The sequence below is a fragment of the Tupaia chinensis genome, unplaced genomic scaffold (genome assembly GCF_000334495.1).
Source record: "Tupaia chinensis unplaced genomic scaffold, TupChi_1.0 Scaffold000296_1, whole genome shotgun sequence".
In the NCBI taxonomy this organism is placed as follows: domain Eukaryota; kingdom Metazoa; phylum Chordata; class Mammalia; order Scandentia; family Tupaiidae; genus Tupaia; species Tupaia belangeri.
Genome location: NW_006159784.1, coordinates 2,074,565 through 2,100,075, shown reverse-complemented (window position 1 = coordinate 2,100,075; position 25,511 = coordinate 2,074,565). Strand labels below are relative to the sequence as shown.

The 25,511-nt window shown below is 41.1% G+C and overlaps 1 protein-coding gene across 1 annotated transcript in view; it reads left to right on the top strand.

Annotated features, from left to right (window-relative positions):
- The window catches only part of NCKAP5 (NCK associated protein 5), a 732,277-nt gene that overhangs the window by 587,216 nt on the left and 119,550 nt on the right, over positions 1-25,511 (top strand). The window contains exons 9-11 of the mRNA XM_027772766.1: positions 9,690-9,791; positions 16,816-17,004; positions 21,679-25,442. Of these exons, the coding sequence (XP_027628567.1) occupies positions 9,690-9,791; positions 16,816-17,004; positions 21,679-25,442 (4,055 nt within the window). The remainder of the gene's footprint in view (positions 1-9,689; positions 9,792-16,815; positions 17,005-21,678; positions 25,443-25,511) is intronic.

The window sequence follows — 25,511 nt, the reverse complement described above, 5'->3', positions numbered from 1 at the left end:
CAGTTTCTTCCCAAACTTGGAAGTTCAATCTGAGTGTTGAGGAGCATGCAGAAAAGGAAACAGAAAGAGAGAAACAACAGCAACAACAGCAAAAAACAAACAAGAAACAGAAAAAGAGAAGAAAAAAATGAAGACAAAAACTTTTCAACAAAACTAAAAAAAATTAATATTTAAAAAAATTTCAGTAAAAAAACAAAAATTGGAAAACCACGTGGCATGCAAGTGCGTCATGTAAAATTCTAAAAAGTAAAAATTAAAAAAAAAGAGAGGAGACAGATATAGAGACAGAGGTAGAGAGAGACAAAGATAGGTACAGAGACAGGAGGCCTGGAAGGGGTCTTCCTACCATGCGAGTTTTGTGTGCTGGAGGCCGAATTATCAGTGGGAAGTCTTGATTTCTGTTTCCCCAAAATGGCTAGTTTGCAGAATCCATGAGGCTGTGTCTTCAAGAAGGCCTGTTCCCTTTCTCTATCATGATCTTTTGTTCATGTTCTACCTTAGCAATTTTTGTCAGGGACCAGTTGATGGTGTAGTGGCTTTGTCACTGGAGTCCCACATGGCCGACTGCAGTTTGAGTCCCAGACCCAGCGGCTTGAAACTTACGCCAGTCATGTGTGCATGTGTGCCCAAAATCCCAAGAGGAGAGTGGAGGAGAAGGAATTGTGCCATGGCCAACCCCATGGGGTGATTTCTCACTTTCTGTCTCTATGACTCTCTGACAAGTGCATGAGCCCTATAGCAAAAATCTCTCTTAGGGGAAAAAAACAAAAGAATTTTTGTGTTTTCTCTCATCTGTGTGGTTGGGCTCCTCCCTGATATTGTAAGCTTTCACAAATGAGGCTCCCTTAGTGTCTCATAGCTCATAGTTAGGATTTTACCCAGGAGCTGCTTCTAAGTGCTCACTGGGTTAAATAGAGAAGGCTCTAAGGCCAAGATCTTCTGTTTTCATCCTCATCTATCATCCAAGTGGTCCTCACCCTTCAGGTTCTCAGGGCACTGTTAATGGAATGGCGGCAAAGAGGGTAGATTTGGGATACTCCAGTTATCATTCTTAGCTGCAGAGACCCTTTCTAGTACACTTTCTAGTCACCAAACCAAACACTATTCCCATAGGAAGCCACTGGATAATCAGGTTGTCATGGCAGCAGGGACCCTTGAAGAAGGTTTTAAATATAACTTGGAATAACTGTTTCTGAAGCATTTTATCACCTTGGATCCTGGAAAAGTAGAAAAGCAGATGTGGAGCCATATTATTTGCCAAGACACCATCCCAAATAAAGCTGAATATGCTTGGGACACCTCAAGATTGATATGCAAGGCACATCTAAAAGTTGTCAGGGAAAATAATAATTGCAGCAAGGACTGTTGTAGATGCCTGTAAAAAATTAGCTATAAAAATTTCAGGCTCTGAAGTGAGAGGAAATCATGATGGCCATATTTTTTAAAGGGCTTCTAGGACAACATTCAAAATGCACCCTGTTTGTGTCACATCAGCAGAATGACTGAGTGTAGATATTAGGTTTTATTTTTGTACCCTAAAATGGAAAAGATGGCATAATCAATTAAGCATCAGATTTTATCCAAAAATATGTTTTTCTGGGCTCAAATTTTTGCGAATTTAAGATATGACCATATAATACTCAGTTACATAATATACAGTTACATAATATTCAGTTTTATAATAAATTCTTAATGGAATAGAATGGAACCTGTGAAATGTGAACCTAGGGATCTGCCACAATCTCTCTTGATGAGATTTGAAAGAGCTGATGAAAAATCACATTTTTGAATGTGGCAGAAAATGTAAGTCTAGGATGTGAATAAGGCAAAACCTTGGTGCTTTTGGAAAATCATTTGGTGAGTAAAGCTTCAATAGAAAATTATTTTTATTAGGTTCTGAGTTATTTTAGATCATTTCCTTGAACTTTCTTGAAGAGATCCTTATGTATACCTATAAAAATTGTCTTATTAGCTACAGAAGGAAAAAATCTTCCTCACCTGGTTATATCTAACTCAGAGTCACATTTAAAATACTTTTATTAAACATATACCCAATCTACCTCAAGTATATTTTATGTCAGGAGATGGCCAGAAAGAGGAACTTACAGGAAGTTAACAATGTCAAAAGATGCTCAGGGGATCTCATGATAACCCACTCCAGGCTTGCTTTTCTAGTGGTAGAGTTTAAAGAGAAAGAAGCCTGCAGACCAAAGCCACCCTAGAACTGAGTTGTGGGAACAAAAATGAGGCTAAAGGAAGCTTTCTGAAAGCTGTGAGATAAGATCAGCTCTTTTAAGCAGAAACAGAGAAATTTGAAAACAAAACTAAAACTGAAAAACGAATTCTTCATTTGACCAGTCAGCCCAGGATCCAAGCCACTAGATTTGAGGGACAGTGATTCTTAAACCAAGCCAAGTAAAAATTAATAGATAGCCAAGATAGGACCAGCAGATGGCATAATGGTTATATCACTGGACTCCCACGTAGTTGACTGAGGTTTGAGTCCTGGACGTGGCAGCTTAAAACTCATGCCTGGCATGTGTATGTGTGTGTGTGTGTGTGTGTGTTCCCAAAATCCTCAAGAGAGATTGGAGAAGCAGGGATTGAGGCATGGCCATCCCTCCTGGGGGGTGATTTCTCACTTTCTGTCTCTGACTCTTGTTTCTCCAGCAAGCACACACACCCTATAACAAAAATCTCTCTTAAGAAAAAAAAAAAAATAAGGTAGCTAAGATGACACAAAAAGGGCTGGGGCAAGGAGGTGTATTTACAAGATAGGGTAGAGCAGAGGCAGCTGGCATTCCTTCTTTAGATTTACATAAGATAAGAATAATGAGTGGGCAGTTTCCAAGAAATTCCTCCACTCTGCCTCTGAATTTTCTACCATGAAACTCTTTTTTTTTTTTTTTTCAGGTTTTTGCCATAGGGTTGTATACACTTATCAGAGAGAGAAAGTGAAAGGGAGAGGGAGAAATCACCCCCTGTGAAGATGGCAATGCCACAATCCCTTCTCTTCCATTCTGCTCCTTGGACACACACACATAAGCACCTGGCATTATTTTCAAGTGACCAGGTCCAGACACAAACTGTGGTCTACTATGTGGGAGTCCAGCATGTTAACCACCACACTACCTGCTGGTCTCTCTACCATGAAACTCTTAAGAGGAGAAAAATGCCTTTCAACGGGTAGAGCCTGTTTGAATAGAATTCAAGGACATGTGGTAGGTAAGGAAAGTTTAGCACTAGAAGACATGGCAACTACAGACCTTCACACTTTGTAAATAAAGCAGCAATTCAAGGGATATTAGCATAGAATCTATCCCTTTGATCAAGAGATCATTTCCTTGAGAGAGGAAGAAAGTAATCCTGATGCACATAAAACTGATCTGTGGTAGAATCTGAAATAGTTTAGTATCCACCAAGATTAAGTAAATCTGAATTGAAAGAGATCAGATTAAAAACATTAATTCCCATCTTCCTTCTGTTGCTGAACCTAAATTATCCATTTGGTAGAGTCTATTAATCATATTCATGCCATATTTACTCTCGTAACTTCTCTTTTTATAGATACTTGGTTTTAATAGTTAGAGGAGAGAATAATTTAATGCATAATTATAGGATTAGATTAATTCACTCACCAAATCTGAAAGAAGAGGGCTATAGTATAAGTGATCTGTTCTGTATTTTCCTCTTTACCTTTGAAGCTGACTTGATAACTTCTGAAATCTTGACATGTAGAAATTACACATGCCTTTCCATACTTTAGGAGGTATATCTAAATATAAAGGTGCTCTTAGCCAATTTTACTAGATTTGGCTAGCATGGTTTTCATGCATACTCTCCGGATTCTTAGAAGAAGAGCTGTTTTTAACCTCAGCCTACATTGCTAAACAAGGACTTGGTGTCTTTACTTCCTTAAAGTTAAGATAACATTATGACACTGAGGAAAAACCTAAAAGCAGAACTCTGTAAAATACAGCAAGCCTTCACTGAGGATCTGAGAACTGCAGCACCAAGGATGAGGAGGGAAACTAAATGGAATACTCTGGACCTCCAGCCCAGATCTGAAAGGCTCAAGCTACCTCAGTTTCCAGGCTCCATTGCTATCATTAACTAGAGAGCTGCTGAATCTGTCACTGCCATCCCAAAGAGGCACTCCTCCTTCATCCTGCCAGATACAGGGCACCTTATCCTTGATGCATGCAGTCTGTCAAGAGGGACATTTCTTTGTCTTGACTTACAGATACAGAATGGTGAAGAGAACATAGAGCTGACTGACTAAAGGCAGCTCAAACCCCCATTAGTGACCCCATTGGCTTGGGCACTGGCTGTCTTGGCAACACTAAGTACCTGAAGCTCAGTGTGACATTTTATACTGATATGAAGGGTATGTTCTGACTAAGGACTGTGATGCACTTGGCTCTTTACACAAATGCCTTCAAGCCTGCCCCTGCATATAGGGGGAGAAAGTCAGCCTCTGCCCCATGAACCTGAAACCCCTGGAGCAGAGAGTCACTTTGGTCTGCTCACACAGTTATTATACACAAAGGGACCTCAAAAAGTTTATGCAAAAATGGAATTAAAGTGAAAGATTATTTTGGTATAAAAAGTTTTGAAATCATGCACAAATTTTTCATAATGCACATTTTCCATGAATATTTTGAAGACCCCCTCATATATTTTGAAGACCCCCTCAAATATGCATGTGGTCATGTGTAAACAATCATGTGCCATGTAATGATGTTCTGGTCAATGCCAGGCCTCATATACAGCAGTGGTCCCTCAAGGAGCATACATACAGGCTATACCATGTAGCCTCGATGCATCATAGACTAAAGCATCTAGATTTGTGTAAGCACATTCTGTGATGTTCACATAATGATGAAATTACATAAGGGTGCATTTCCCAGAATGGAGCCCCATCATTAAGTGATGCATGATTATGAGTGTGCACATGCGTGTGTGTGTGTTTATGTATGTATGTATATATATATATATATATATATATATATACCCCCACACACATATATATAAACATAGAGATATGTATACTTATAAATATGCATACATAAGCATATTGAACAGTCATTCTATAATAACAGCAATAATGCTGCAGAGTGCTTATCTCAGAGGAGGACTACATTTCTACATTTGCCAGGTCAGTGTGTTAGCTCTGATAACAAACAAACCCCAAATGAGTCACAACTTATTTCTTTTTCATATGAAGTCCAAACAAGGTATTTCTGGTCTCAGAGTGGCTCTCTCCCAGTTACCAATTGAAGCACCTATACTCCTTTCACCAGATCAGCCCTATCATGGACATTGTGGCTTCCAAAGATCTGTGCAGTTGGCTCTGTCAAGCTTGTGGAAGGAGAGAGGGTGTGGAGAACCACATGCATGAAGTATTCGTGGGCCAAGCCAGGAAGGGCAGATACCACTTTCACTGACACTCGATTGTCTAGAACTAACTGTATCACTTGCCCATACTTAACTGCAAGGGAGGTTAGAAGATGCCATCCATCTGTGTGCCTTGCAAGAGGGATGAGGTTCCATGACAACCAGGCTCTTCCACAGAAACAAGCAGAAATATAGGGCTTGACCTGTTTCCTATGGAGCCAATTGTCCTGTTGGGAAACAGAACTAACAAGTTGGAAAAATTCACGGGTAGTGCATTTCAGATAAAGGGCCAATATGAGGGCATGACATAATCCATGAAGATGAAGAATCCACTGTGAGCTACAGAGGACAGATAATCTTCTGTTAAAACACAGTGTTTTAGTATAGTCCTGAATAACGGGAGGTTTGTGATAGGGTGTTAGGAGCAGGGAGAGTATCCCACAAAAAGGACAAAACAAAGGAGAGAGGCATGTCATGGAGACAGTGAAACCAGCTTGACAGAAAGGGATGTGAGACTGTTACTATCAAGGGGAGTGTTGGACTGAAAGATCTCTCACCATCTCTGGTTGTGAAATGTGCAAGGAATCTACTTCTAAGACCGAGTGGAATGTCAGTTCCTGAGACATGTAACAGATGATACGAGACCTGTACTGAGTAATCTTGCCACCTCTTGAGGCTAGACAAAACATGTCTAAATCATGCATGTTTAAAACATGTCTAAATCATGGGTTTGTCTAGATTTGTAGGTTGAGATTTGAAGTTTAAAGTATTTCAGGTGAGAGACTTTATCCAGATGGACACTAATGTAAATATGAACTTTACACAGGTGTGAGATGGAGGATTTGCCCTCTAACTAAGCAGGTGAATGTTTCTGAGAGTTCATAGCATTCTTGCATTAGGTATGTTCCTTCTGACAATGGCTTTAACTGAATTTTTCATTAATATATTTCATCTTATTTTTACCAAGATCTGATTAATACAGATAATATCACAAAAGCAGTTTTAAAATTGATAATATATAGAGAGACATAAATGAGGAGTCTTCAAAAGAATCACGAAAAATGCGTATTATGGAAAATGCATATTATACATGCACCAAAATATCCTTATATTAGAATCCTATTTTTCCATAAGCTTTATGAAGTCTCTTCATAGATATGTACTTCTTTAAGAATGCATTTATTATAATATTATATAAACACATGTATAGGTGTAAAGCTGTAAGTCTTTCCTCAACGTTCTTGAAAGTAGTATAGTATCTGGACCTGTGAGCATTCATGGCTAAGGGAAGTCAATTTGAAAAGATCATATTTACTGGGGACCAGCAGTTAGCATAATGGCTATGTTGCTGGACTCCCACGTAGTCGACCGCGGTTCGTGTTCCGGACCCAGTGACTTAACACTCATGCCGGGCGCGTGTGCGTGTGTGCCCAAGATCCTGAAAGGAAAATGAAGGAGAAGGGATTGCGGTGTGACCATCTCCCCTGAGGGGTGATTTTTCGCTTTCTATCTCTGTCTCTCTCTGTCTGTCTGGCGAGCGCACGCACCCTATAGCAAAAACCTCTTAAAAAAATAAAGATCATATTTACCTACCCTTCTCTGGTCTTCAGCCTTAACACAGAAGTATATTTTGTTTTCCTTTAAGTCAGTTTTTTTTTTCCTTACATATATGGAAAATAAAAAAGTGGGTTTTTTGTATTTTATTATTTAAGTAATCACCTACCTATAACTCTCAGTTATAACAATAAATTAGTATTAAACTATGTGCCTTCTAATGTATGAATGTATTTGCTGTCCCTTCTTACCATGGCAGTGACTCTTAAAACCTTGCGTGGGTTAAATAAGCCACTACCATCCTTTTAACATATGCAGGATCTGAGTCAGGGGTGTGATTACGTTCCTGAGATCTTGTAAAACCTGTGCCCGAGATGGAGCTGGAACTCAGGTCTCCTGGGCCCTTGCCCCAGGATCTCTTTCTCTCTCACACACAGACCTTAACTATTTTGATGGAAGGGATGTATTGTCTGGATAAAAACCATGGCAACATAACATCATTTAAATGGGTGGGTTATACATGCAGATATTCATGCAGTAAGCAGAAAGCTGACATCATGTATCTGAGAAGTCACAATGAAATGCAGTCATGAGCTGAATAAGAAGTCAGATATCTAATCTATAGAGGACGCTTTCCCCAAATCACATGATATACCACTCAAAATCATCACTTCTTTTGTTGAATGTCATTTCCCATAACTTCTTATACTGCTTGCATATTTTAAATGTATTCTTAGGTTTCAGAACATTATCATTCTTTCGGCTCTCTCACTCTTTAAAACCTATATATGGGTGGGGAAAATGTAAAGCCACCTTTTTCTTTATAGACGACAAGCATTTATTGGGTATTTCTGAGTGTAATACATTATGACAGGTTCTGGGGATTAAATGATAACAAAGTCTATCTTCGTACCCAGAAAACTCAGATTCTAGAAGGTACTTGAGATAAGGATTATGAAAATAATCCAGAAGCAATCTCATGGTTCTAGTTATCTGTCGAGGTCTTAGCTCTACTGGAGAAATTTAAGTTCTTAAAGCAACAGGTACCCAGTTTAGGAATTATTCCTGTTGTTGTGAAGGTACCTCCACAAAGGACTGTGAAAAGCTAAGGTTTAAGTGTGAGGCAAGTGACCTGAAGCTGCATTGATAAGAAAGAGAACTGATCTACCCACAACAGAGAAAACCCAAGTTGATTATCTTTATCTGAAGTACTTGGGACCAGGAATATTTTGGATTTAGGAATTTTTTTTTGTAATTTTGTAATAATTGCATATGCATGATATATTCTGGGGATGGGACCCACATCTAACTATGAAATTCATTTATGTGTAACATACACCTTTTATGCACAGTCTGAAGGTAATTTTGTACCTTTTTGTATGGAAGCATTTTGACTACTACCCATCACGAGTTCAGGTGTAGAACTTTCCACTTGTGGCATCATGTTAGCACTTAAAAAGTTTCAGATTTTAGAGCATTGTAGATTTCACATTTTTGGAGAAACCTGAAATAAGAGATACTCAACCTGTACCTTCACCCCTGCAGCAGGACAGAGAATACCCTAACACAGTTCTTATTCTTCATTAAGTGCTGAGAAAATATTTGTTATGTGACCAACTAATCAAATATGCAGGGCTTTCACAGTGCAACAGAAAGGGAATGAGTCAAATGAGGAGCAGAAGGAATGTGGTTTATTTTAGTGGAGGGTACGGCCCCTGCTGAAAGCGTGGTAGATCTACCAGATCAAACTGACCGGTGAGGCAACCCCTGCACTCTGAGATCATCTAGCATTACTTGGTGACAGAGAATCTATGACATGTATTGGATCAGCCTCCGTATGCACAGGACCTACAAAAAGAAAAGTAGAAAAACTTTTCAGAGGTGAAAGAGACATGTTAGCCACATTATTTACTTACTCGCTTAGATTTTGTTTTAGTATCTGAAGTCACAAAAGTTGTAATCAAGACAAACCAGGCTCCAAGTACCCCTTTAAAAATATCATCGGCCTCACAGAAACATTAGACATAAATCACAAGTTTTATTGTGTTTGCAATTAAACAGATCAAATTTAATGTCCACAGAAAAGCCTTAGTAATTAGTATAAAATTAATATAGTGAAATGTCCCTGGTTTAGCAGGCCTCCCAAGCAAAACTGAAATAAAAGATTCAGTATATAATCGAATAGCACGTGAATATTAATGCACAAAATCCTCCCAGTCCCCAGGTCCCTGATGCAATTATTTTCTATTCACATTAATTGTTCCTAACAGATGACATTAACGACTTTGAGTTAAAAATGTGTCCAAGGGAAGATTTCACAAGATCAATGCTGTTTCAAGCTAAGGTCACTTTTATAATTATTTGCCCAGATGTTGACCACTGCTCAACATAATAAGGTTAACTTGGTGACTGGCTTTTAAATGTGAGTATCAAAATTAACTTGCATACTAGCCAATAAGTATAGTAGGTACTCACACTTTTCGTGCTATTTATTTTCCAGCTATTTTTCCCTATTACTTACTTTTCAAGGCAGACTGACAGACTGCAAAAGCGTAATTATTGCCTATAAAACATAATTTGCATATATATATGAAAGGCTAGAATAAACCTTTTTTGAATTAGGATGTGTATTATTTAATTTGAGACTATCGTCTCTTGAGATTTAGCTGTCCAAGGCAGAATTTTTAAACAAATCATTAAATTATCACTATTCAGTGTTTCTGCTTGGTTTTGCCTAGAAACTTCATTCACGCATCTTAGACCTTTCATCTGGAGATTTGCTTTCAGAGGTGGAAAGAAGCCAGAGTCTGACGCAGTCACAAACTGATGTTGAGCTACATGTGAGTTTCCCACTTGCCTTCAAAACACTTGTTTAGGTTGTTATTTTTCCTTCCATCAAATATGATGTCACAAGCGAACCATAAAGTACATCCTTGAAGCATTGTCAGGCAGATAAAAATACCTTCCTTTCGTGTGTTCTCTGAAATTCAATACCATGTTCCCCTAGCTGATATAATAAGCAGAAAGTGTCACTCTCGGCAAAAATATCATAAATCTTGACTTTGTCCCCAAGATACCTTTTTGGGTATTGATTACATCTCAAAGTCTCTGAGAAATGGTCAAGGAGCTTTTTATTAAAGCCCATGTCCCATATTATTCATCTTACTTTTATGATATATTATGTATGAACTTTTAAAAATTCATGGGCTCTGCATTTTTCTTTCTTTAGCTAGGGTTAGCTTTGTGCTTATTTGGCAAAACTGTAACCAGTATGGTTTTTAACTCTCATTGACATAAAAAGAGCAACTTGAAAAAACACAACAGCCAAATAAATATATAATGAAAAATGTTAGGCTTTAAAAAAATGACATGAAGATTTGTGGATAACCAGTTTCTTTAAATTTTACTGTATAATTTTGTCAGGGTAGAAAAGATAGTCAATATCAAAAGTGAGTATTCTCAAGTTAGACTGGAATTAAATTCCATTGAATTGCTGTCATTTTAAATTCATTAAGACCTGATGGCATCCAATCCATAATATGGCTTCAAGGTCAGAACATTTTTAAATGTGAAGTTGTTTTTTATCTAAGACACTCTTGGCTTCATGCTCCATATGTCTATTTTTTAACTAGAATGTAGGTTTTATACTGTGTTTCTCAGAGTAATGATGTTCAAACATATGCGTTGTTCAAGAGAGTAATCTAAAATACACAATGAGAAATAGACACTTTGAATAGTACTATTTTGCTATTTAAATCAACATAATTAAAATAGTATTGCAATGGAAGCCAGTATACATTTCTTGAGAAGGAAGAATTTTAAGAATCATGATATGTTACTAATGCCACCTATGCTCAGTGGAATTCTTTTTTTTTTTTTTTGGAAAGGTTTTCACTATAGGGCGCATGATGCGCTCACCAGACAGACAGAGAGAGACGTAGAGACAGAAAGCGAGAAATCACCCCCCAGGGGGGATGGTCACACCACAATCCCTTCTCCTCCATTCTCCTCTCGGGATCTTGGGCACGCACGCACATGCACCCGGCGTGAGTTTTAAGCCACCGGGTCCGGGACGTAAACCGCGGTCGACTACGTGGGAGTCCAGCGACATAGCCATTATGCTAACTGCTGGTTCCCGGAATTCTTGATATATTGTACATCTCTAGGAGTCCTGCTCCTTGTCAAGGATCTTACTTGGTGTTACACATAATAGCTGGATGAGAGCCTGATATCAGAATGTTCTGTTAGCTGAGTGACCTCAGGCAGTATGTTAAAATCTCTGTTTTCCACTGAGATAATGAACATAATGATATTTCCATTTCAGAGCACTGTGGTGAGGATTAAATGAGATAATACATGAAATGTGTGTAACACAGTGCCTGCTAACAATGTTGGGACCATAATAAGATCTTTGTTGCTTTAGCCTCTTCCTGTTCTCTTTTAATATGTGGCCCCATACCACAGCCACAGAACAATAGAGAAGAGATAGAAATAACTGAGAAAGGTATATACTGGTAAGTCTGTCCAGAAGCACACCTCAGCAAGCTGTGGAAACTAAGGGTCCCACTTTGGACCATTACCCAACAAAGTTATCTTACCTTTATATCATGAAATATAAAACAGGGTTCCAGGACCAGCAGATGGCATAATGGTTACATTGCTGGACTCCCATGTAAACCCCTGAGGTTCAAGTACTGGACCTTGTGGCTTAAAATTCACGCTGGGCACATTGGTGCATGCCCAAGATCCTGCAAAGAGAATGGAGGAGAATGGATTGTGGCATGGCCATCCCCCTGGGAAGTGATTTCTCGCTTTTTGTTTCTCTGTCTCACTTTGTCTCTCCAGCAAACATTTGCACCCTATAGCAAAAACCTCTCAGGGAAGAAAAAAAGCAAATGAAAAAACATGGCCTTCTATGGAGACTACAGATTTATGGTTTAACTGTAGAATGAAGATGTGTGTATGTGTATGAATACATATTTTTGAGTGTACTTCATAAAATTCATGGAAAAATAGAATTATACTACCAGTTGTTTGGGCGCAAAAAGTTTTTGAAAGCCATAACTTTTTCTTTCTTTCTTGTTAGTATATAAGTTTCTTTTCTTTTCTTTTCTTTTCTTTTCTTTTCTTTTCTTTTCTTTTCTTTTCTTTGGAGAGGTTTTTGCTGTAGGGCGTGAAAGACGGAGAGAGACAGAGAGATAGAAAGCGAGAAATCACCCCCCAGAGGGGATGGCCACACCACAATCCCTTCTCCTCTCTTCTCCTCTCAGGATCTTGGGCATGCACATGTGTCCAACATGAGTTTAAGCCACCGGGTCCAGGACTTGAACTGTGGTCGACTACATGAGAGTCCAGCGACATAGCCATTACGCCAACTGCTGGTCCCAATAACTTTTTCATAAAACATATTTTCCATAAAATTTTGAAGGACCTCCCCCCACCACCTATATATTAAAAAGTAGTACTCTAGTGGAAGTGACACAAAGACAGATGACTCCCCATCAAAGTGTTTCTGAGCTGGATCCTAGGCAGCTGACCTCAGTTCAAGTCCCAGTCCCAGCACTTGAAAAATATACCAGGTCTATGCACATGCATGCCCAAAATCCTGACAGGATGGATTAATGGAGGAGAAGGAATTACATTTTCTCTCTCTCTGGTCAATCTACACTTTCCCTGGCAATTAATTTTTAAAACAGGTTTTAATAATAGAAGCAACACCTAAAATTTCCTAAGTATTACTATATACCAGAGGTTATTCACTCTTCACAATGGTCTAATGTAGTGGGTGCTTTCATTCTCTGCATTTACAAAAGAAGAAACTGAGGCACCAAGGGAATAAGTACATTTCACAAGTTCTAAGAGCTAGGAAATGAGGGGTCTAGGATTTAAGCCTCATCAATAGCCTTGAAGTTCAGGTGCCCAGTCAGAGATCACTAGGGTAGATAGATAACCCTGGATGATAATCATGGGCTGATAAAAGGAAGCTCTAGGGAGAAAAATAGAAATAAATGAACAAACAAGCAAACAAACAAACAGCTATCTTTGCTGCATGATGTTAGTGATTCTAAGCCCCTTTTAAATTTAAACATTGAGGGACCAGCAGTTAGCGTAATGGCTGTGTCGCTGGACTCCCACATAGTCGACCGCGGTTCAAGTTCCAGACCCGGTGGCTTAAACTCACGCCAGGCACGTGTGCGTGCATGCCCAAGATCCCGAGAGGAGAATGGAGGAGAAGGGACTGCGGCGTGGCCGTTCCCCCTGGGAGGCAAATTCTTGCTTTCTGTCTCTCTGTTTCTCTGTCTGTCTGGCAAGCGCACGCGCCCTATAGCAAATAAAATAAAACCTCTCCAAAAAAAAAAAAAGAAAAAGAAAATTTAATTTTCTTTGATTATTCAATGATTCTTTGATTGTTCAATGATGAGGAATGGAGTAATTTCCCAGTAGGGAGGTGTAGGCCTAATTATCCTGGAACCAACAGTCCCCACATCTATACACACACCCTCCCCAACTCACGGGCCATGGGTAGGCTCAGCTGTTCCTTTGTCTCACTTAGCACAGCCCAAGTCAGGCTCAGAGATGACACTACAAGGTAACAAGGAAGCCACACAGGAAATAGACCTCTCAAGTAGCCCCTCCTAGAGGGTCACTGCTCAAGGTCATGTACTAGCAGCATCAAAGCACCTGGGGACTTGTTAAAAATACTACATATATCTCAGGTCCTGCCTCAGAATTACTGAATCAGAATCTGCATTTAACAAGATCCCCAGGCAATGATTCATGTGCACTTTAAAGTGCAAAAAGCCCTCTTAAAGAATACCTTTCTGTTTAACCACCCCCTGCCTCCTGCCTGCTACCACATGAGTTTGACAGGCCTTTTCTCCCTCCCTAAAGTGTCTTCTGTCACATCCAAGCATCTCAAGTTCAAGGACAAAGGAGAGGCAACAATTCCTTCTCATTCCAACCTGTCTTCTGAGTTCTAGTTTCTGCCATCATAATTCAATACCTGTATAGGACGTACATACATGGATGATGACTAGAGAAAGGTGCTTCTTCATCAAAAGAGGTCTGGAGGGAACCAGCAGTTGGTGTAATGGCTATGTCGCTGGACTCCCACATAGTCAACCACGGTTCACATCCCGGACCCTGTGGCTTAAAACTCACGCGTGTGCGTGCATGCCCAAGATCCCAAGAGGAGAATGGAGGGGAAGGGATTGCGGCATGACCATCCCCCCTGGAGGTGATTTCTCGCTTTCTGTCTCTCTGTCTCTCTCTGTCTGTCTGGCGAGCGCATGTGCCCTATAGCAAAAACCTCTCCAAAAAAAAAAAAAAAAAGAAGAAAAGAAAAAAACGTCTGGAAAATGATTTTGTTGTAAATATAGGTGTAATTTTGATAGGTGTGGTGGGAAGACAGATGGGTAGAAAAAGAACTGCATCCTTTGGAAGGAGACAGAATATGAACTGGATCCAAAGCCACATAGTATATGAAAAGGCCACTGGAGAAGTATAAAACTGGGTAGGCTTGGATGACACAGACAGTCTTTTTTCTGGAGTGTAGGCATAGCTGTCAGAGTAGAAGTCATGGAACCAACCCAGATGTCCACAAACAGATGAATGAATTGAAAAAGTGTGGTGCATATACTCTATGGAATACTATGCAGCCATAAAAAGCAACAAGACCCTGGCATTTGATAGAAGGTGGATGAATGTGGAAGATTTACTGTTGAGTGAAGCAAGCCAGGCTATGAAAGAGACATACTGTATGTCTCAACTTAATATATACTGACTGTCCTCATTCTACGGCAGAAACTGAAAGATTAGGGTATATAGAAGCATAGAAAATGGTTACAGATACTGGAGATGGTATGGGAACAGGGTGAAGGAGCAGAAGAGTGAGAAAAAGGGAACTAAAGAAATAATAGAGAGGCAATACATTTATGGGACACAGAAATGGATGATTATCTGTTATGATAGCATGTATGGTATCTTCAATGGGACTGGTGTGAAGTGTATTCATGTTGTGTAAATTTACAAGTTGTAGTGATGTATAGTGATTGAATATATAAAATAATTTTCTAAAAAAGGAAGTAGTCCTACAAAACAACCACCACCCTGCTCGTTAAAACTACAAAATTAGAGAGAATGGGGTGGAGAAAATGGGAAATGCACAGGTTTAAAGTGGAGGTTAATAGGATTTTTCTGAAAGTTTGTTCAGGGTACATTCCAGATGTCTACAATAGTTGAGACTTAAATGCCAGGTGCTCTTGTGTGATAAAAGCATTGCGTGTAGACATCTGCTGTGATATAAATAGGAGCTCCCCTTAACTAAGTTACATCCGGCAATAAACAAGGCCATAAATCAATAGATAATGCTGAAAGCTGGATTTTAAGACAAATTTCTCCTTTCGATGATATTTAGAGCCAAATTTCAGGGGGTAAAATAGAGTAGTAAAATTTCTTGGCATTTTTAGATCACTTGAGATTCTTATACAAGAAAAAGAAAGCATTGGTAGCAAGGCAGGTGCTTAATACTGAAAATCTAACATTACTAAGTAGTATAGAGATCGCTTGGAGAGCAAGGCAAGAGTGCTCTATGTGCCTATATAGGGTTAATACACATCATGAGTACCCTCAGATTATCATTACCTTCCTTCCCCAAGCTCGTGTTTAGTCATAGTCAGTAGAATTCCACTTGGAGAACAGTGATAAGTACTCAGGTACTAAAGGCACCTATAAAGTGTCAATAAATTGCACAAGTAAGAGGCTTTGCCACTCTGCAAGTGACACAAAGACAGATGGCTCCCCATCAAAGAGTTTCTGAGACAAAGCTTTATATAGACAGGAAACTAGAATTAGACAGTAATAGAGAGAGTCTATTCTCAGTGGTCAGGATGCTAAATTAATTTAGCCTGTCCAGATCCTGGAGCTTCATCAGTTACTTGAGGGGCCTGTAATGTGGCTGTCAAGATGTGCTTGGGTGTTTACAGCTTTATTCGTCACCCTGGCCTTATGCAGACCCACTGGAGTCCTAACAGCCTGGACCTTACACATGAGACCCCAGTCTTTTAGTATGAGGGTTGCTAGCATTTGGACAGCCACCTGGTTATAAAAAAGTCTTACTATCTCTACTGTCTTCTACAGTGGAGACTTGTGATACCTGAGCTTGGTGTCTGCTGTGCATCGCTTCCTATAATGTGGTTCAGATATGGTATGACATTTGATTGCTGGCTTATAGTGAGACTGTGAGAGTCAGAGGAGACTGCAGGAGTTCTCTGCTGGAGCTGCCCTGTCTGCAAAGGATGACATAAGGTCCATGGAGGTTATATGCTTTCTTTGATCAGGGTGACATATTTGGTAGCCTGAGGTCCAGACCACTAGACTCACAGATTAGTGCTCCTGTTCTTGAACCCTTTACCAGTGCCACTCTGTCTTCTTCCTTTTGTAGCATTACAATCATGCTTTGATATTGATCTGTTCATCTTGCTAGTGTGACTGGATAAAATGAGAAACCACCATTATGGCACTTTTGTCTAATAACGATGGTTGCCAGGAATAATTGAGCACCTGCAGTAGGTCAGACACTGTGCTATGTGCTTCACATCTACAAACTCATTTATTCTTTGCAATAAGCTTGCAATGTAGGCAGGGTTATCATTATTCTCTTTCAAAAGGGCAATGTGGCTCTAAGAGATTATATAATTTCTGCACAGCCATACAGCGAGTACCAAGATCTGAGCCTATAGTCCGAGTCCCAAGTCTGTGTTCTTAATGACTGTTCTAAATTCCGTCCTATGGCACTTAGAAGTTCAGTTGGTATTTACTCTACCCTAAGCAAAGTCCTCACTCAGAGCTGTCCTGCTTTTTCAGGAACGCCAACTGAATGCAAAATCAGGAACCCCTGCCTTGAAATGCCCCGGCTTGGGAGTTATTGTCCCTGGTCATCTTTGTCCTCGAAACAGCTGTAGCAGTAGTGAACTGTCTCTTTCAAGCACTTGCAGTGAGTACTCCAGCGGCTCCTCGTATACGTGGCATGATGGCAAGAACCTCAGGAAAAGGGTAAGGCCTCTTTTCAAGTTACCTTGACCTCAGAATGAATGAGAAAAGAATCCTCTTCTGTTAGGATTTGGTCACAGAGGTAGAGGATGGAAGGAGGAAGGGCTAAGAAGGCAGCCACTATTTGTTGGGTAACTTCTCATGTATTATATTGACCTCTAACCAATACTGAACCCTCACAGAATTCTATTTGACTGTAAATCAGAAGGCAACATGGAGAGAGGAAATATCGTGGTAGACGACAAGGACCATCCCTTCAGGCACATCCCCTACTTAAATGCCAGGCATTTCTTTACCAAGTTTTTAAATAATTGCTACAGCTAAAAGGACTCTGCAATAAGGATTCACCCAACTACAAATTCCTTCATGCCTTGAACAAACTTCTTTGCACATTGGTAGAAGGCAAGTACATGAAATAGCTGTTTTTGCAGTTCCCTACTGTTGAAGAAAATCAGAGTACCCGAGAATGGAAACTCCGAATCAGAATATTTGGTCACTTTTTTTTTCATTTGTATAAATTTAGTTTATGATTTTAGCTGTGTAGAAACCAGGAAAATGTCACAACTCCCAGAAGATATTGGTGAGAGTATAGCTTTGTCATCCTCTCTAAAAGAACTCAGAAAAAGATTTCAAGCTTGCATTTAGAGCTTATTCCCTTGGACTCAGACTTCTAAAGCAAAGTACAGAGCCTGCTGCATTATCAAAATTGCTCCCTCTAAAGAGTCGTTCAGCGCTCTGAATAATGACGCTAGGGGCCTGGCTCATAACCGATCGGAAGGTGCTCAGGGATGTTTCCTCACTTTGTCTGTGAATACCCCGGCCCCCTTGCTCTGCACTTTTCATTCTCACACCTCTTCCTCCTCTCTCCTCAAAGCCCTTTTCAGTAATTTTTTTTTTTTTTTGTACTGACATTCTCCAATTAGAGCAGACCTTTATGTTCTATGGCAAGCTCTCCCCTGAAAAAAGAGAAAGAAGGTTCTTAAGTCACTTCATGGACACTCAGGTGACCATCCTCTGGAGTACTAATACACCAGTATTAATACCAGTACCAGTACACCTGTTTCGTCTCACAGTTAATACTTCGGATTGTCTGGGACTCAGCAAGCTAGACGCAACCCCATCAAGACATTTTACATCAATTATTACTTAAGGAACACGCATAGTTCTTGTGCCAGGGACTCATTTAGTATTAATATAGCTAATAAACTTATGTAATATCCATTTGAATTCAATATTAACTTATATAATAATAAATATATAAGTAATGGCTGCTTTGATTCAATAGTATTTTTTAAATAATGTTTTGTGTAGACACAGAAAGGAGGCCTACATGAAATGTGCTTGCATGACCCATAAGAGGAATAGGGCTCTCGTGAATGAGCAATTACCATTTGCAGCACAGCTTTCTAGACCTTTCTCAAGTATTCACTTATTCAATGCTGAGATACGCTGTTAAGTAGACTCTCTTATTCTCCCTGGTCTACAGATGGGCCAACTGGGGCACCGAGAAGCCACTGGTCCAAGAGCTCGTATTCAGTACATGGCAGAGTCAGGCATTGTTTCTAAGACCTTTACTCTTAACCATTCCAGCTTCCTGGCCTCGTTGAGGCACCCTAAAATGTGGGGGATTTTTCCTACTGTTGGGATCAGTTTGTTCCCATTAAGACTAAGAAGGTGTTTTTGTTTATTTGTTTAATTGTGTAACTCTCATCCGGCTAAGAAATGGGAATGGACCATGGACAGGCCCCTGCCCTCCTTGCAGCACCTTTTAGCCAGTCATGCTGCTTTCTTAAGAAACTCTCTTCAGCCTGTCCCAGCAAAGAATGAAGCCACTTGTGAGAAATGCCAGCCCTTCATAAACAGTGCATGCAGGCCTCCCTCCTACTTAAGTTTCAAGATTGGTCCAAATTTTTTTCAGAAATTTTGTTTTTGTTTTTGTTTTTGTTTTTGTTTTGTTTTGTTTTGTTTTGTTTTTGGTTTGTTTGTTTTCCTCAGAGATTTTTGCTATAGGGTACATGTACTTGCTGGAGAAACAGAGGGGCAGAAATCAAGAAATCAGCCCCCAGGGAGAATGGACATGCTGCAATTCCTCCTCCTCCTCCACTCTCCTCTCAGGATTTTGGGCACTACCAAAATCACTCCCCTGGAAAGTTGACTGAAGAATGTGACAAATAGTACCAGTCAGAGAGCCTGGGCCCTGGGAAGTCCACAGCTCCCAACTTTGGGACAAGTCAAACCATAGCATAGGTTCAGCAAGACAGAAAAGTATGATTGGGAGCCAGCAGTTGGCATGGTCACCTGTGATTCTAGTCCCAGACCTGGTGACTTGAAACTCACACCAGGCATGTGTGCGTGCATACCCAAAATCCTGAGAGGAGAATAGAGGAGAAGGGATTGTGGCATGGCCATCCCCCTAAGGGATGATTTCTTGCTTTCTCTCTGTCTGTCTCTCTCTGGCAAGTACATGTGCCCTATAGCAAAAATCTTTCCAAAAAGAAAAGAAAAGCATGGGCAGAGTCCACAGTCTCTTCTAAAGGTTGAATAAATTTGCCTCTGTAAAGCCCTGAAAGATCACTTCTACATTGCTTCTCTTCTGTATGGTCAACATGACTCTTAGGATCATGGAAATTCTTAGAAACCCAAGTGGTGGCAGCCTTCTCTATGGTTGTTCTTTAATGTCCAAGCTCACTAACGGAATTTATACTGATTTCTCAGGGGTTATTAGTGGAATGGGAAAAACAGGGACAGAAAGGCCAACATCACCCAATAGCATCTATCCCCAGAAATTTCTGACACTGGGCAATTTCCTAAAGAAAATGTATGATTTGATTTAAAAACAAATAAACACGTTGATTGCAAGAGTAATTTTCATGAAGAGGTCTTGGATGCAAGTGAATGTTCACAGCTTACTAAAAGGATACCAGTGGGAGTTTTCAAAAATCTCTGCATATGAGCATGTGGCTAGTGTTCAGAGTTGTGTCCCCAGGGCGGGAGGGGCAGCTGGTATAACTAAGATTGGTATAGTGCACACCTCTGAACTGCCTTGAACTTCTTCACTATTAATCATACAGCATTTTTTAAAAAGTGAGGGGGGAAGGGGTATTTTTGATGGGGTCTCACTATGCCGCAGCCCTCCTGCCTCAGCTTCCCTAGCTAGGATTACAGGCATGAGCCAGCTGCCTAGTCTGTTTAGGTTAATCCAGCCTATTTAGGTTGATCTGAACCCAGGCATCCACATGACCCCAGTCTCATGCAGTGGCACCCTGCTGCTTGTTCTACCACAGCTGGGCCCCCTACAGCCTTTTAGAGAAAGTCACTAACTCAGGTCAACCCTTATAGCCTGCCAATTTCCCCAGGGGCTGGTTTGTTATTTAAGTCTGCAAGTTCCTTCAAAAAATGTTGGAGGGATAACCTATGATCTCTAATATGACAATAACTAATGTAGAGGAGAGACAAGAAGCTAAGCTTGACTTTAGAAAGCCTTGAGATTAAGAGTGTAGACTCCAGAGTCAGACTGCCCACGTTCACACCTGTCTCAGCCACTTTTGAACTGAATCAAAATTAGCAGTGTTGTAGAAAGAACTTGAAAAACCACGGTTTAAACCTTTGCTCCAGCTCTTACCATGTGGTCTCCAACAGACCAAATCTTGCTACCTGAGTTTCCTCCATAGCAAAATGGAAGGATGAGGTCTTTCTGTGGTGTGTTCTGAAGATGAAGTTAAAGCACTGTGCAAGTACCTGGTGTACAGTACTTGCTAAAAAAACATTAATTCCCTCCTTTTGCCCTTCTATTTCTCATTAACAAAACTATGAAAAATAAGAATTGATACAGTATAACCTTTTTCCTGTATCACTTTCCATATTCTTTTCCAAAGGTGAGGCTGGTATTGGGGAGGTATGAAGAGCAAGAAAGTGATCTTTTTAAGTTAGTAGGTGAATAATTATTGTAGGATTCTAACAACAAGTGCCCAGCTATTATATGTATGTATGGATGGATGTGTATAATACCTTAAGAATATGATTATAGGTGTTCACTCCCTATCAAATAAAATTATGAAGTCAAAGATATGGACCACCTGCTTTTCCAGCTTTACCCTCTGTACCTCTTATAGACACTCCACAGTGAGGCGATATTATCTTTTAGTCATTCCTAGCATACCCTGAACGTATCTCCCCAATTTAGTTCTTAACTCATCCCATTTCTTTTACCAGTAAATCATTTCTACTACTTTTATGTAAGGCAAACTCATCTATATTTCAAGGGCTAGTTAAGTGTTTGTTGTTGCTTTTTAAATAATAACTTTCCTGTATCCCTTTATAATTCCTTTCACATAGATCTGGTCTCCCTTCTCTAATCTCTGGACTACCTATTATACTTGTCATTTTCTCCCTTGACATACAGCTAGTATGGCCAGGTATCCTCTTTTCTGCTGGGTTTTCTACCCCTGAAGGCGGGATCTTTACCTTCTATTTCTTTATATCACTGTGCTACTTACCACAGGACCTAGTAAAATCAATGTTAACTGCATAATTAATGAATTACTTAATAAGCTAATTAATGAATGCATTTATATCTGAATAAATATCAGCCACTAGCGCAGATTATCTAGTGAAGGACTTCTATATATTTGTGGTGTGCTTGGCTCAATCATGTCTGATATCTCCTTTCTTTCTTAGCAGTCATCACAAAACTGGGACAAAAGGCTAAGTATTGATTCTTCGCTCCCAAGTGGTTTTGCTAGTCCCACAGATGAACTACCTCCAACTCGTATCAAGGAAAGCCACATTTTGGAAGGGCTAAAAAGGCTACAAAAGCGAAAAGTATTACTTGAACCTCCATCAGTGATAACCAAATGGGGTTATAAAGATTGCATGAACTCAAATGAAGGCATATATTCTCCAGGAATTAAGAGTAGCAGCCTCAAGGAGTATCCTCCCTGCAAACCAAGTGATATGGGGTCCTCCTGCAAGGAGCCCCGCAAATTGTTTGTTTATGATACGGATTCCCACGACGATGCTGACGATGACTCTTCTTCCCTAGCGTTGTTCCGTGCAGTTCCAAACCAGGGCTGCAGGCTGCTTGGCCATAAATTAACCCACAGCATTTCTGATAGTCTTTTCAGTTGGGAGCCAAATGAAAAACACTTTCCAAAAGGCACATCCTCAGTTTATCTCAGAGAAAACCCTGAAAAACTGGCTAGTTATGTCAACAACTGCCCCTTGGAGAGGAAGCTGTGCCCAGGTGTGCAGGCACCTCAGATCCAGAGGGAGAGGGATCCGCACAACCAAGGCCATGGCCACATGACCCTCAATCTCCAGCTGTCAGACACTGATGACAATGAAACCCTCGATGAGTTGCACATAGAAAGCAGTGACGACAAAAGCCCTTCTGACCTGTCGTTAACCGCTGACACCGACAAGTCCATAGAGAACCTGGACCTCCTTGTGGGCTTTGGAAAGTCTCAGCTTGGGTCTCCCGAAAAGGAGGAGAAACAAGTACCCATCCACTTAGAGACTAGGCCAAAGACATTTAGTTTCATTAAGCAGCAAAGGGTTGTGAAAAGGACTTCTTCAGAAGAATGTGTCACTGTAATATTTGATGCAGAAGATGGCGAACCCATTGAATTCAGCTCTCATCAGTCTGGTGTTGTCACTGTTACCAGAAATGAAATTTCCATCAACTCAGCCCCTACTGGACCCAAGGCAGAACACACTGAACTTTTACCTCAGGGAATTGCTTGTCTACAGCCAGGAGCTGTTGCAAGAGACTATACTTTCTTAAAGAGATCTGAAGAGGAAATTGAGAAAAACATTCCAAAAGATAATGTAGATAATGTTCCCATGGCACCCACTGAATCGTTCAGCCCCAGGACAGCAATACAAAATACACAGCAACATAAGCTGGCCAAACCAACATATAATACGTCATGCCAGAGTAACTCAAAGCCTTTGGCATCCATGGGTATCCATCAAAAGCAAAGCTTGACAAAAATACCTGCCAGGGGCAAGTCTTCACCTCAGAAATCAAAAATAATGGACCCTGAAGTCTCCACACTGGTCCCCTCATCCAGCCTGGTGACTCTTGAAAAATCACCAACCTTAGCTCCTGGGAAACTCTCACGGTTCATAAAGACTGAGAGCCCAGGGCCCCTGTTTGATTTACAACCAGATTCACACATTCCAAAACACTCCACCCAACTTCCTCATGGCTCCAGAATGTCCAGCAGGAGGGAATGGGCCCAGTGCTCCAAGAGTCAGACTCCAGGACCATGGTCAAGGCCCCTTATTGAGCCCAGCGACAGTGGGGAACCCCCCACTAGGGACAAGCATCGTAACTCTGGGTCAGAGGCAAGGGTCAAATCCCCTTCTCCCCCACCTCCTCCAGGCAGGTCAGTCTCCCTCCTGATCAGGCCCAGTTATGACTATTCTCCACCACCTTCATCTACCAAGCCTGAAACCAGGGTTCCCAGTGAAGCAGTAAGGACAGTATTCAAATCTCCTCTGCTGAAAGGAACCTCTGCTCCTGTTATTTCTTCTAATCAGACCACAACAGAAGTGCTGAAGAAGAAACCTGCTGTGGCCTTGAAAAAGTCTGTCTACACTCACCCTCTGCCCTCCACCGAAACAGTGGTTCAAACCAGATGCCCCACTCATGCCCCTTCCAGCACATTTGCTGTGATGGCCATGGGACCGCCAAAGGTATCTCCAAAGAGAGGTGTCCCCAAAACCTCTCCTCACCAAATGCATGGGACCACACACACAGACACAGGGTTACGCACTCCCAAGAACTGCCTTTCAACTTCTGAGTCTCTGGAAATACCGTCCTCTAAAAGTGTGTCCCCAGGAAGAAAAGGACAATTGAATGGCAGTGTCCCCGTGTCCCCCAAGCCTTCAATCTTAGGGGTAAATGAGTCACTATCTTCTCAGGTTAACAATCCCTCATCATCATCTTCCTCCTCCAGAAGCCATAGCATCTCACATGGTTGTCAAAGCACTCACGAGAAAGGACTGAAAACTCGCCTCCCAGTAGGACTCAAAGTTCTCATGAAGTCTCCCCAGTTACTCAGGAAAAGTCCCACTGTGCCAGGGAAACATGAAAAAGACAGTTTAAATGAAGCCTCTAAAAGTTCTGTTGCTGTGAGCAAGTCTAAGCCCGAGGACTGCAGAAATCCAGCAAGCCTCGAGCCCACAGTGGGAGAAAGAAATGTGACTGCACCAGGTTCACAAGTGCAGGACACTTCTGCCGAAGGGCTGCCCCTTGAAATAGCACTGCCAGAGTCATCGGAAAACAGCATCCCTGGGGCTGATGGGAGAGATGGGGTAGACAACAGATCTGTGAAACGATCCCTTTCATCCAGTAAGCCACACCTAAAACCAGCTCTAGGCATGAATGGTGCCAAAGCCCGCAGTCAGAGCTTCAGTATTCACTCAGGAGATAAGCCCTCCACACCTCCCATGGAAGGACCAGGCAAAGTCCGAACTCAGATTATTACCAACACTGCTGAGAGGGGCAATTCTCTTACCCGGCAGAACTCCTCTACGGAAGGCTCTCCTACCAAGACCCCTTCAGCCCCTGTGTCTGAGAGTCTCCCCAGTGCTGGGAGGCTCCTGGGGCACCTCTCCTCTAGGCATGACTCCCTGGGGAGCACAGGCAGCTCTAGCAGTCAGCATGAGAGCCCAAGCAAGTTGCCTTTGAGGAGCCTTCTAAAATCCGAAGGGCTCATCACCCCACCTGGAATGGAAGACCTGCAGGCCTTTGCCCAGGGAGGGTGCCCCAGTGTGCCTGTATCTGCAGAACCAGACAGTGATCACTGCAGGCACCCACCCACCCAAACAGACCACTCTCAAACCCTGCAGAGCCCAGGGAGGACACAGCATCCAAACAATTTTGAAACAAGCAGGACGTCTAAGCTAGAAACTTCTGGAAGGCATCCAGATTCCTCTACAACTGGAGCTGGCACTGTGAGCCCAGAAGCCCCCCTCTCACCCACAATCGAAGAAAAGGTCATGTTGTGCATTCAGGAAAATGTGGAAAAGGGCCAAGTGCAAACAAAGTCCACCTCTGTAGAAGCAAAGCATAAGCCTGGGCCTTCTTTTGCCAGCTGGTTTGGTTTTCGGAAGAGTAGACTTCCAGCTCTCAGTAGTAGGAAAATGGATGTCTCCAAAACCAAAGTGGAAAAGAAAGATGCAAAAGTCTTGGCGTTTGGAAACAAACAACTAAAATCAGAGCGGAAAAAAGAGAAAAAGAAACCTGAACCACAGTATGAGACAGAAAATGAACTTAACAGACACACCAAGTCAACAGATAATCCAGACAGTGATTCTCAAAACAAAAATAACCTGAAAGACCTTTACCACCAAACAAAGTCTGAACCGAGAAACAGATCCAGCCCTGTTACATGTTCAACAAAAGATACCTTTATGACCGAACTTTTGAGCAGGTAACTCACTTGAAAAGAGGGTGGCAGCTTAGAGAGGTTTTTCTTCCCCCACTTAGGAAGAATCATTTA